This window comes from Mytilus galloprovincialis, chromosome 1 (genome assembly GCF_965363235.1).
Source record: "Mytilus galloprovincialis chromosome 1, xbMytGall1.hap1.1, whole genome shotgun sequence".
In the NCBI taxonomy this organism is placed as follows: Eukaryota; Metazoa; Mollusca; class Bivalvia; order Mytilida; family Mytilidae; genus Mytilus; species Mytilus galloprovincialis.
In genome coordinates, this window is record NC_134838.1 from 113,299,920 (window position 1) to 113,313,354 (window position 13,435).

At 31.4% G+C, this 13,435-nt stretch overlaps 2 protein-coding genes across 4 annotated transcripts in view; one reads left to right on the plus strand and one right to left on the minus strand.

The window, feature by feature from the left end:
- Nucleotides 1–2,771: 2,771 nt before the first annotated feature.
- Nucleotides 2,772–11,918, minus strand: LOC143052148 (diisopropyl-fluorophosphatase-like). Its single transcript, XM_076225110.1, has 5 exons — nt 11,709–11,918; nt 7,579–7,719; nt 7,249–7,380; nt 4,294–4,510; nt 2,772–3,803 (listed from the first exon to the last, which is right to left on the minus strand). The coding sequence occupies exons 1-5, from the start codon at nt 11,889–11,891 to the stop codon at nt 3,541–3,543; spliced, it is 936 nt and encodes a 311-aa protein (XP_076081225.1). The 5' UTR covers nt 11,892–11,918; the 3' UTR covers nt 2,772–3,540.
- Nucleotides 11,919–12,072: 154 nt separating this feature from the next.
- Nucleotides 12,073–13,435, plus strand: part of LOC143052129 (rapamycin-insensitive companion of mTOR-like) — a 39,065-nt gene continuing 37,702 nt past the window's right edge. For all 3 annotated transcript variants that reach the window (XR_012971002.1, XM_076225094.1, XM_076225104.1), the window contains exons 1-2: nt 12,073–12,141; nt 12,233–12,280. Coding sequence is in view for 2 of the 3 variants with exons in the window: in XM_076225094.1 (XP_076081209.1) it covers nt 12,084–12,141; nt 12,233–12,280 (106 nt within the window). In the remaining variant the exon portion in view is untranslated. The remainder of the gene's footprint in view (nt 12,142–12,232; nt 12,281–13,435) is intronic.

Below are 13,435 nucleotides of genomic sequence, written 5' to 3' on the forward strand. Positions count from 1 at the left end.
GATACCAAATTCACGCATGCGTAATACAAATATCTACAGTTAAAACATCCTGTTACAAGTAAACAAATTACGTTCATGTGGATGAGATGAAATCTAATAATTTACATAAATAAAAGGGTCATATTTACGATAGTGATTGTTTTACAATCATAATTTACAAATTAAATGATTCAGATGCCCAATCATGTGTAAAAATCGGTGTCAGGAATCTAAGTTGTTTTGAAATTGTAATACACGGAATGAATGCGGCATACGGAGACTCAAAGCCAATGGTCGGCCCCTTAAGTCTTCAGAAGACTTGACGTCTTCTTCCACTAAAAATGACAGGATCCACCTCTGAACTGTTGCATTACTAAATTCTCAATGAAACTTTTTATTTAAAGAGAGGTAAAAATAAATGTATTATTTCCTGCTGGAAAACCAAAGATACATACAAGTTCTTATTTTTCCAGATCCTGGCCTGGATAGTAATCTCTTCATTTCTTTGACAATTACATCTTGTCTGATCAGGTGAAATCAACTGAGTAATATTTCAGGAAATGAATTATCATAAAAGTCAGTGAAGAGTCAAATATAAGATTAGAACCTAAATTTGCTAGATTACTGACCTACTAACATTTCTATATTAGTTTTACTGATCAGTGAGCAATACAGATAGGTTATCTGATATAGTGCATAAATAGTTTGTAAAATATCAAAATGTAAAAGGTAAGTGGTTTTGGTTATCAATCCCTAAAGTTATTGAAACATAAACTTAGGTCTCCATTATCAGGCCCATGTCTTATTAAATTATAATCTAAATGAAAGTATCATTATTCATGAATATATTAATTTTGTTCTTTTAAGACAAATTGCTGAGAAAAATATTTTAAGGCCACATTCCAAAGAATCATCATGGATAATATTTCATTCCCTGTATTTTGAAAAATCAATCAAATAATGAATATGAAGAAATAAATGAGTGGAGAGAAATGGAATGGGGAAAAGTAATAAAATATACTCACAAGTCAATCTTGAGACAGAAGATTTCACAAGACAACAAACACAAAATTAATCATTTATTCATTATCAAAAAATCTAAATTAACGTTAATAACAATAACAATTATTCTGTTCTGTCAGAAAAAAATCACATACCTGACTAAAATTTTAACAATACACCATCTTAATAGTGCTAAAGTCACGATTAAATGTAAAACCACATATATAATACTCAACTAACCCAAGACTAGACAAAAACATGTTATAAAAATCTTTTTTTTGGCACTCAACTTTAATATACATGTAATATGTGGGATAACCATGTAAAAGTTTTCAAGAGTGGAGCTAATCAAATTACTATTATTATTGTTAAAAAATATTTATGTACATTAAACCTTTTGCAAAATCTTAAATACACACATATATTAAAATGCTTCATACCTTTTGCTAAAAAAACTGTATATCATTGATTTAACATTATTGGTCCAATCCATATCCCAAACTTTAACAAACTGTCGATAGCAAAGCTGCAACAGAAAACAGCATGCTAAAGTCTTGCCGCTAAGATTTGTTTGAGGCAGGACAAAACAAAAATTGAACAAAAGCGGTTGTCATCTAAATATAATCTGTAAAACTGCTGAACACCACTACACTTTAAACAACCTATCATTCGAAGTAACTTCTTTCCAAAAGCATAAATTAATCCCTTAAATAGAAAACAAAGAAGATGATCATATTTGGTTAATCTAATAAGCTTCCAATCTATAAAGTTAGTTTTTCTTTAAATGCTCCAATATTGATTTACAAGTTGTTTTTTTAATATTGCACAACTAAAAATATATTAAAGAGCACCCATAAAATTGCTGCGGTGAATGGAAATAACGATGAAAAACTGCATAAATTCTGCATTTTTCATTGTTTTCATGAAAATAATTACCAACTAGATATTCATCAAAAAGTGTAATTTTTTTAATAAATGTTTTGACTACCGGGTTAACATGAATTATTTTGAGCAAAAGCAGATGACTATATTAGACACTGCAAGTAGCAAATTTCTGAAATTCTTGATTTCTAGCTAACAATTATGGCACAAAAATTGATAAACAAGAAGTAACTATAGAAAAAAAAACATATATACAGGATTAAGCAATACCCATTTGTGAAAGTTTATCTAAAATGCTGCCTTTTTGTTTAAGTGCATTTGTACTTGTTCAACAAATACAATAACAAACTCCTCCAAAACCAGGATAAGAGATTTATTTGCTTTTCATCTGTTCAATCATAAATAAATAGTACGTGATTGACTTCACTAGAAATACTTTTCAATGGATAAAGCAATTACAATGCTTTCTTGGAAACACAGTTTTGTATATATAATTGTGAATACATGTTTCCAGGGCAGGAAAATTAATATTACAGTCGAATCTCGTTGTGTCGAAAACTCTGATGACTCGAAGTAATTTCTCGGTCCCGCTAAAATTCCCGTTTGATCAATGCATAATTACCTCTGATGAGTCGAACTCGGTTGATTCGAATACTCTGTTAAGTCGAGTAAATTTTATAGTCCCATCGAAGTAAAATTAATGTAAATTGACCCCGATGTCTCGACCTTCGAAAGTAAGAATTTTCGAAAGATGCAGACCTAATGATAAAAATTTAAGTCGGATGTATTTTTATGTCAACTAATCATTTTCAAAAGAGATTAAAGATGAGTAAACATACTTGTTTGTATAACAGTTAAAATGACATGTTTATGGTGACCGCTAATTAACACCTTTGTTGATCGTTAGTGTGTTGAACATTTTTCACCTGAGATAAAAACGGAACAAATTTAAATGACCCAAGCCGAATTTAATGAATTGTTAGATTTAAAACTCATTAATTACAACAGATAAAAGGATTAGGACAATTATAATAAATTCATGATAATTTAATGTAAAGCAGACGACCTCATCAGAGACAGTTCAGAACTTATTTTGTGCCGTGAGTGATATCCTAATTTAACGCGACTGACCTTTGTAAATATTTGTGTAGACTATTGATTTTATTTGTGCATGATTTGTATCTGTACTTGTGTTTTTAATTATTATGAAGGACCAAAAATGGAGACTGAATACACAATTATAAAGTGTCATATCGAGAGAAAAAAAGGCACACTGTTCATTGTATCTAGTTTACACACATCTCATACCGTATTTCATGTATTCAAAATTTATGATGACACACTCCACCTCGGATGAGACGAATACTTTGGTCCGGTCCCTTCGAATTCGACACGAGGTTCGACTGTATATGGAATGTTTTCATCTACTCAATTCTGTGATTAGCATCTATATATAAATTTTCAAAATATATAAAATATAAATATATGAAATATTACATCTACATCAATAGATTGATTTGTAAAAATAAAATATATACTGCACAAATATCTTAAATCACCATAAATAACAATTTTCAATATGATTATCAAAACATTTTTCGATTACAAAAATAAGATGTGTTTGATTGTAAACAGATTTCCTACTGCATAGATTTAGTTAAAACTCTAGTCCAACTATTAAACATCACAATACTGGGGTTTTCCTAAGTGTTCCCACTGGAATTTCCATAATCCATGGAACTCATGCTCTGTTACATATACCGTGCTGGTTCCTGGTTGGAAATGAACATTACTTGGCTTAGAGAAAGGACATTTGATTCTTGTATGAGGGCTTCCACCATCTGGACCAAATACTTCTAGATGACTTGAGCCCCAGTGGGCAACAATTAAGTTACCTGCTGCATCAAAGTCCATGCCATCAGGGCCACCTTCTAAATCTCCTTCAAAAAGACAGAACATTTATACTATATTTAAATTTTGATCAAATTACACATTTTTTAGCAATACAGTAATTAATTTTTGTCATTGCAATTACCGTAACAATAAACTGAATATACAAAATCAGCCTCAGGAATGGAAAGAGCGAAAACAATGAAAAAACTAAATTTGATTATATCTCTGCGTTGAAGACCTATTGGTGGCCTTTGGCTTTTTTTTTTTCTTTTTTTTTGCTTATTTGGTCAGGTTGTTCTCTTTCACACATTCTCTATATCAAATGTATTGCTTTTGAAAAGATGTTACCTTAAACAGTAACATATGTTAATTGTCTTCTTTGTTTTTTTTGTTCTTGAAATAATCATACCTAATGTTAGCTACCATTTAAATAAGCCTTTTGTCAGCTGAGTAATAAAATAAATTCTGTACCAATTTACCCCGAATAACAAATAACCAATATCACAGAAAACCTTATAAATCTTTATGTTTCACTACCTGGTAACTTTCCCCATAATGTCTTCTGTCCTACTTGACCAGGACCCAGGATATCATATGCCCACAGTGATTTGGTAAATGTCTCCGCTACTATCACCTTCCATGGTTTTCCATCAGGTTTATGTTGTACAGCTATACCATTAGAGAACTTGTACCCTGTATCTACCTTTATCACTTCTTTCTTGTTAGTCACACAATAGACTGATCCAAACCGCTCCTATAGATAACAATAATAAAGATACATGCAGCTATACCATTAGAGAACTTGTACCCTGTATCGACCTTTATCACTTCTTTCTTATTAGTCACACAATAGACTGATCTAAACCGCTCCTATACATTTATATATATATATATATATATATGTAGATAACAATATCACAAATACATTTAACAATTTGTGAACTATAATAGTACTGATCAAGTGTCATACAATATTTCTTCTCTAAAGATAGATAAATTTCAATTTTTGAAACACAATGCTTATTTAGCAGTTTCACTACTTAAAACTGCTGATACTATTTATAGATTATCTGATACTATTTATAGATAAGCTGATACTATTTATAGATAAGTCAAATACAGAGAAGATGCTTTTCAGCAAATATCAATCCATCAGCATTTGTGTAAAAAGATCATATGAGATGAGTTGTTTATGTTTATAAATCAGTGCCCTTCTGTTGTTTGCTGGTCTTTGTTGGGTTATTGTCTCTATGAAACATTCCCTGTTACCATTCTCAACTCTATTTCTTTATCTATTTTTTTAAATAAATATAAGACTATCTAGCTCTATACTTTATCATCGTGCTCTCTGCATGGATTTGTGATTAAATATATTACAATGTTGTGCTCTAGTTTTGGGAAATAGTGATATTTCAAATCCAAAACTGTGTTATTTGAAAAATTTTATAGTTGTTGCCTTTGGATAGATGCTAAATGTGTTGGTGACAATGGAAAGTTCTAATGTTGATAAATCAGAAATTAATGTTAGATTATGAGGTGATTCTGTTAATAATATGGTACTTAAGTGATGTCTTTTGACTGTATTAAAGGTTTTCCTTTGTCCCCTTTTTTATATGATAAACATGATAAAAATGTAAATAAATGTTGCTAATTTGCATTAAAAAACTAGAAGAGCCTGTGTCGCTCACCTTGGTCTATGTGAATATTAAACAATGGACACAGATGGATTCATGACAAAATTGTGTTTTGGTGATGGTGATGTGTTTGTAGATCTTACTTTACTAAACATTCTTGCTGCTTACAATTATCTCTATCTATAACAGTACTTTCTGTGGAAAATGTTATTAAAAATCTTCAAATTTTAAGAAAATTGTTAAAAATTGACTATGAAGGGCAATAACTCCTTAGTGGGTCAATTGACTATTTTGGTCATACTAACTTATTTTAGTTCTTACTTTGCTGTACATTATTGCTGTTTACAGTTTATCTCTATCTATAATAATATTCAAGATAATAACAAAAAAACAGCAAAATGTCCTCAAAATTACCAATTCAGGGGCAGCAACCTAACAACCGATTATCCGATTCATCTGAAAATTCCAGGGCAGATAGATCATGACCTGATCAACAATTTTACTTCCTCTCAGATTTGCTCTAAATGCTTTGGTTTTTGAGTTATAAGCCAAAAACTGCATTTTACCCCCATGTTCTATTTTTAGCCATGGCGGCCATCTTGGTTTGTTGGCCGAGTTACCGGACACATTTTTTTAACTAGATACCCCAATGATGATTATGGCTAAGTTTGGTTAAATTTGGCCCAGTAGTTTCAGAGGAGAAGATTTTTCTAAAAGATTACTAAGATTTACGAAAAATGGTTAAAAATTGACTATAAAGGGCAATAACTCCTAAAGTGGTCAACTGACCATTTTGGTCATGTTGACTTATTTGTAGATCTTACTTTGCTGAACATTATTGCTGTTTACAGTTTATCTCTATCTATAAAAATATTCAAGATAATAACCAAAAACAGCAAAATTTCTTTAAAATAACCATTTCAGGGGCAGGAACCCAACAACGGAATGTCCGATTCATCTGAAAATTTCAGGGCAGATAGATCTTGACCTGATGAACAATTTTACCCCCATGTCAGATTTGCTCTAAATGCTTTGGTTTTTGAGTTATAAGCCAAAAACTGCATTTTACCCCTATGTTCTATTTTTAGCCATGGCGGCCATCTTGGTTGGTTTGGCGGGGCATCGGACACATTTTTTTAACTAGATACCCCAATGATGATTATGGCCAAGTTTGGTTAAATTTGGCCCAGTTGTTTCAGAGGAGAAGATTTTTCTAAAAGATTACTAAGATTTACGAAAAAATGGTTAAAAATTGACTATAAAGGGCAATAACTCCTAAAGTAGTCAACTGACCATTTTGGTCATGTTGACTTATTTGTAGATCTTACTTTGCTTAACATTATTGCTGTTTACAGTTTATCTCTATCTATAATAATATTCAAGATAATAACCAAAAACAGCAAAATTTCCTTAAAATTACCATTTCAGGGGCAGCAACCCAACAAAGAAATATCCGATTCATCTGAAAATTTCAGGGCAGATAGATCTTGACCTGATGAACAATAATACCCCGTGTCAGATTTGCTCTAAATGCTTTGGTTTTTGAGTTATAAGCCAAAAACTGCATTTTACCCCTATGTTCTATTTTTAGCCATGGCGGCCATCTTGGGTGGTTGGCCGGGTCACCGGACACATTTTTTAAACTAAATACCCCAATGATGATTGTGGCCAAGTTTGGTTAAATTTGGCCCAGTAGTTTCAGAGGAGAAGATTTTTGTAAAAGTTAACGCAGGACGACGACGACGACGACGGACGCCGGACGCCAAATCTGATGAAGATATTGTACTTTAAATCTACTGAATTCAAGTGTATTCAATCTGTAAATCTTGTTAATTTGAAAAATGCAAGTAAATCTTACCTCAGTGGACCTTCTAAAAGGGTGTGGAGATATCTCCCCTGCTGGTGCTGTAACCCATAAATTACCATCATAATCAAAACTACAGTCATTACAACCCTGCATAATGTTTCCATCTTTGTCTGTTGTACAAAACTGAAAGACAGAAAATATCAGCTCTTTTATTTAATCATGTATTGTAATGACATTAAGTTTTAGGAAAATATTGGGGCAAACATATTTTACATTCTATTTTTCACAATGTTCATGACAATTTAAGATTCAATATCCCAAAGATGAATATGCATTGTATAATCTCATGTGGAAGATTCAAAATGAAAATAGATTGTTTACCTGTTTAAACTGACCAGATTGGTCCATGGTTAGAATCCCCAACCTCATGTCAGCAATCCATATAACATTATCTTTGTCACACTGACAACCAGCAGGTATTCCACCATTACCATCAATCACTGGTTCACAGATAACTGTTGCCTGAAAAAAATTATTTTGATTTAAATATACATTGGGTTAATAATGATATGTATGTTTACATGGTACGATTTTCCATCAGATTTCATAACGTCACTCAGGTCAATTGTACTATGTTCAGTCAAGATACTTCTTGTACAAGTTATTTTTATTTACTTGAAGAAGTTAAAAAATCAAAGTGATGGAAATCACTCATGGAAAGATTAGAAGAGTAGTTTGAATTATTTCATATTAAGGTATGGTGGGGAAGAATGAACATTTATAAAGCACTATTGCTGAAAATTGCATTTACAGCAGGTCTTTAGAAGGAAACTTGCTTTTCCAGTACATGCAGTATGAGGATAAAATGAGCTCAAATTAAATAATATGGGTCTCTTAATTTGCACAATTTTATTTAAACTGCAGTTTATATCTTATCGAAATTATGTTGCCGGTTCTGAACATGTTTCAAAAAAACAAAAAAAAGCAAAAATTCTTCTAGTAAATGTTACCAACTATCCTTGTAAGACATAAATCTGGACCAACAGCTTAAAACTTAAAGTGTCAACAAAAAAAAATTGAAAAATGTTGTTATGGGGCATTTTGTAAGTTGAAACAGAGGTTATAGGGCATTGATGATTAAAAGTTTTAAGAGTGCCTTTTGATCAATTTTTAAAGTATTTTTCAACACAGGGCATTGAAAATGTACTTTTTCAACGTAAACTAATTAAAAAAATTATCTTATTGAAATGTGGATTCTTTCTTGATTGCAAAAATATATATTCACTTCTAATAAAAATTCAAATGACTAAAATAGACATAATGATTGATCGGAAATAAACTAATAAACAATGGTTTGTTATAATTAAAAGTTTTAAAATTTTTAAACTGTTTCAAGCCAATTCCTGATAAAAAAAAAGTGTACTAATTTAATTGTTGATTAATTACAGATGATTATTGGAAATTTATCAAGTAAATTATAGGCCTTTCTTGAATACCTTTTATTTATTCATATTTATATTTATATTCCTATTTCATTTTTTTTTAAGATCTTGTTAATCCATTAATCATTTATCTTTCAGATATAATTTACAGAATCACTTTATGTAATGTAGATCAAAAGTTATTGGCAATAAATAAATCTATCATCCTTATAAATATCAAACATCTAATATACACATGTGTGTATTCAATTATGAGGTCAAATACTTGTGTATTAAAAATTATATTGAGTGGTCTGTATAATTATGTAAGACTGAGGTTGATAGGTAATGTGGTCAATTTGATTGGCAGTTTAGGAGGTGGGGCATTGTAATTAAAGGTTCACCTTGTCTCTGATTGTTTAGTGATAATGACAGTTGTCAATCATACTAGTTGAATCAATACCCAGTTACCTATTCAAAATGTTTTTTAAAAGCCTGCACATCAACACACCTTAATGACATACATTCTTGAATGAACTGCTCCCATAATATACCCAGTTTTTTCAGTTTATATATGTATTATGTGCACATACATCAGAACCATAGGGAACTATATTTCAGTGTGAATACATTTAGTAACAGTAGCTAACCTGTCCTGTTGTTAGGGAGGCTGGTGCCTAAGTAAAGATTTAGAACAAGTTCTAATCTTTCCAAAAATTATACTTATATAACTATAAGTAAATTATAATGTTTAATTAATCTCTCCTTAATTTTCTCAAAAATTTACTTATACAAGTAAATTTATTTTACAATCCCACCAAAATTCTCAAGTTTTGAGATGAAAATTCCTGCCTTTAGTGATTTTTCCTAGGTTAGCTTATAACTTTTGATTAGAGACTCATTAATTCAACAAAGAACCTGATTAGGCAAAAATCTTTTATATCCTACGGTCTTGTACACGTTGTAAATGACCATGTACTGAAGATAACAGACAAATGGGATTTTTATTGTCCATGAAATTACACTTAAATGATTAGCATGATTAGTAAAGACATCTGCAATGGACAGACATTTTAAAATTCTAGTGGAGCAAAGAAATCCTAAGAATTCAAGAAATGAAGATAAGATGACTTTTTCACTTATATACATGATATAAGTAAAAAAATCTGAATGTCTAAGGGACATAACACTCCCAGTGACCTTTGTTCGTCTTTAGTTTTATTGTTTTATTGTAAATGAGTTTAGTGATGCATGCTTTAATTAGCTTTAGTTTTTCTCCATTGTATTTTAACTCATTTTCTTGTATCTTATTTTTCATAGTCAGCTTTGATCCTACTGGTACAGTTGATTCCAGTTATTTACACTGCCTATTTGTCAGAAAAAAATTATGCAATATTTAAAGCGGAGTATGCTTATATCCGAAATGCCAAATTAGGGAGTCAAAAAGAACTGTTCAGTAAAGGAAATCTCTGAAGAAAAATGAACGTCTATAATCAACTTACAACAAATTGAATATTGATTTATTCTAATAAAAGTTAAATGACTAGTGCCATACATGTTTTTTTATTTTGTATTCTTTCAATAAACATGATAAAGATTATAAACACATTTTGTTTTAGTTTATTTGTGTACTGTGGTTTCCTTTATCTGGGAAATGAAAAAACCCAAATTGTTTGTTTCTATGACCTGTATGTACAATATACATGTACATTGTTACTCTTTGATTAAAATAAACTGTTTAACAATACTACACAGTTTATAATCATTTTAACAATAGATGTGTAATGAACTGCCTTTGATATGCAGTATTAACAAATGTACAGCTTGCTTCTAAAGTGAAGTAACACCATTTATTAAACCTCGTTAGTTTTGTATATGCAAAGCAGTAATGGGGCCCTGTACAGGAAATTTGCTAGACATGAGTGTTGAAAGTGAGAAAATATAATAATAAGAAGTAACTGCTCTTTTCATAAAATATTATAAACAAATGATTAGTTCATTTCCAACGGTTATAGGAATTATTAGATTTAACGTACCTTCATTTGTCACACTATCAGGGTATCAGACTAGTCCAAATACTTATGACGTCTTTGGAGGCTATTTTAAATTTTGGCTTTGATGCCTCAAAGACTTTAGTCTTTAGTAAGTGTCCCAAATGACACTGTAAACACTTGTGTACGTTTCCTCTTTTGTAGTTTCTTCACATATGTAATGTTCACTCATGTACTTAATTGAAATTGTGGCTGCTGCTTAAAAAATTTTGACTTAATTTTGATATAGATTTATAGTGTTTTTTGCTGTATAGTGTTTTTGAATCTACCAGACTCCATTAAATAATTTTCCAGATGGCACAATATCTCATTTCGATTGTCTCTATTAATGTCTTCTTCATTGATTCCTAATAAGGTGTCTAAATCCATGTGTATATTTCCTGTAATAAAGTAAATAGATGTTCTCATCCTCTCTCTAGCCTCCTCATAATTAGAACAATGTAAAAGGTAGTGTTCTACAGTTTCTGGCTCTCCACAGGAACAGTTTTTGTCTGATGATGGTATAATTTTGGATTTATAATCATTTAGATCACAATAACCTGTTCTCAAACTGGTAGTAATTGAAAACGACCATTTGGATGGTAAATCTTTTGGTATTTTCTGACAGACTTTTTGATGATAGTTGTAATAATTTCTGCCACGTTGACTTGATTCCCATTGGTTCTGCCATTTTCTATATAAATATATTATAGCCTTTCAAGATGTCATAATTATTTGGACTAGGTATCAGACTAATACACCTTATTGCTTTCCCGGCTGACCCAGAATCTGTCCCGCTTGAACTACTGACGTCATACATCAATCACTTTGGCGTCAGATATTTTGTATTATGATGTCAAAATTTTACTGGAATCTGTGTGATGTCCAGTAATGGCGGACAAATAGCGATAAGGTGTATAATGGGGTGTCGGAGCTAAGGGGTGACAGACCAATTGTGCGTCAGACTAATGGAGTGTTACAATGTTGGCATATCGGGTCGATCCAAAAAAAAATCAGGTTTTTCAGGTACATGTTTAAATGATAAGCTTCTAAAACATACTTTACAAGTTGAAAGATCAACTTTTAGAATCTGTCCTGCGAACGCACCATCTTTTTCAACCTCAGGAGCAACCATGTAAAAGTTTCCATCCTTATCAAACACTGGACCTTCCGACCCTAATAATTTGTCAGCAATCTTTGTAAATTCGTGTTGTGAAATTTTAGAGTCACCTGTGTCGGCCATGGTCAAAGTAGCTTTTGCTTGTCGTAATTAGACAAGATGTAAACAAAGTAGTTTTGATTTACTTCAATAAATAAATTATTTTCGAATTGGTATTAAAATCTGAAGATTACAAAGATTATTTTACAATTTAGTTGCCTTGTATCTTGCTATCGAATAATTTTACGACTAGCCGTAAAAATAGGAAGTAAAAATATGGCGGCCGTTGGGGCTCGCCAGGGCATACGGTCACACAAAACAGGGCGTTTTAAATGTATGTAAATCTTTCATGAAATCCTATTTACATTACATATCTCAATTATATCCTTAGATTTGTAACTATGTATTTTTTTCTTTCATTTCAGCTCGAAATGACAGTGGCGATGAAGTTTTTCGATTGGACTTTACCAAAGGTTTGTTATTTATGAAATGTCAACTTTATAATTACAACAAAAACAACTTGCTATGGGGAAACAAATATTCTCACAGTTGAAAAACATTGCACAACTACTGTCATTTTATAAGATTTGATTTACTGTGTATTTGAATTGTGCAGATCTGCCTGTCAGACCTGTCTACAGACAGGACATAACAGGCCTATTATAGGCCTGTTATGTGTTGTCTGAAGACAGGTCTGACAGGCAGAATTTACAGTATCCATCATCTAAATGTACCATTTGGTGCATAATTTCCCTGGAAAAATTGACATATGAAGCAAATATCTTTACACCACATGTCATATGCCGAGTTTCCCCAAAATGACCTCAGGTAAACTTTGGGAATACCAAACTTTGGCAGTGCATTCATTAATGAAATTTGGAAGCTTGTGTAGACTGTGTATACACCTTATTGCTAAGAGAGCTCTTCACGGTTAGTTCGGCCATATTGGATAGGGGGGCAGATTTTCTTAATTGAGGTAAAAATGGTGTGAAAAATATGGGAAAACATCATTAACACAGCAGTTGCTTGGAAACACACATAGAATTTCCCATACTTTCATGCTATTTTCACCTCTTTCTAAAAAATCTGCCCCCTATCCAACATGGCAAAACTAACCGTGAAGAGCCCTATCCCGGCTGACCAAAGAATCTGTCCCGCTTGAACTATTGTCACTAGATATGTTAAAATTTGAAGTAAACAAATTCAGAAAAATAAAATCATTATAGTCATTTTGTTAATTTGATGTACAGTTCAGAATATATTTCAATTGGTTGGTTTTCTTTTTTATGCATACTATGGATTCATTTATTTTCATGGGTACCAATTTTGGTGGATTGCTGAAAACTTGCATTTTCGTGGATATATAATTTCATAGTTTTGCTAATCTCTGTATATAAAGCCTATTGAAAATATGTTATTCGCTAAACATTTGAATTTGTGGTTCATCTGTACCCACGAAAATTGGTATCCAACAAATAAAAATGAATCCATAGTATACAAGGGAGTTTCCCTAGGTAATTTGCGTCAATCAATTTGTTTGTATTAAGGGACTTTAATGTTATTCCGAATGGAAATCAGAAATATAAATTATAATGCTTTTTGAACACATTTATCTGATTAAAAATTGA

Bases quoted from the DNA above. Each gene is read 5' to 3' on its own strand.
- LOC143052148 (XM_076225110.1), bottom strand. From the start codon at position 11,891: ATGGCCGACACAGGTGACTCTAAAATTTCACAACACGAATTTACAAAG. The intron at 7,720-11,708 runs GTATGTTTTAGA...AATTTTTTTCAG, and splicing joins TTGATCTTTCAACTTGTAAA to GCAACAGTTATCTGTGAACC. The intron at 3,804-4,293 runs GTAGTGAAACAT...GTCTTTTTGAAG, and splicing joins ATTATGGGGAAAGTTACCAG to GAGATTTAGAAGGTGGCCCT.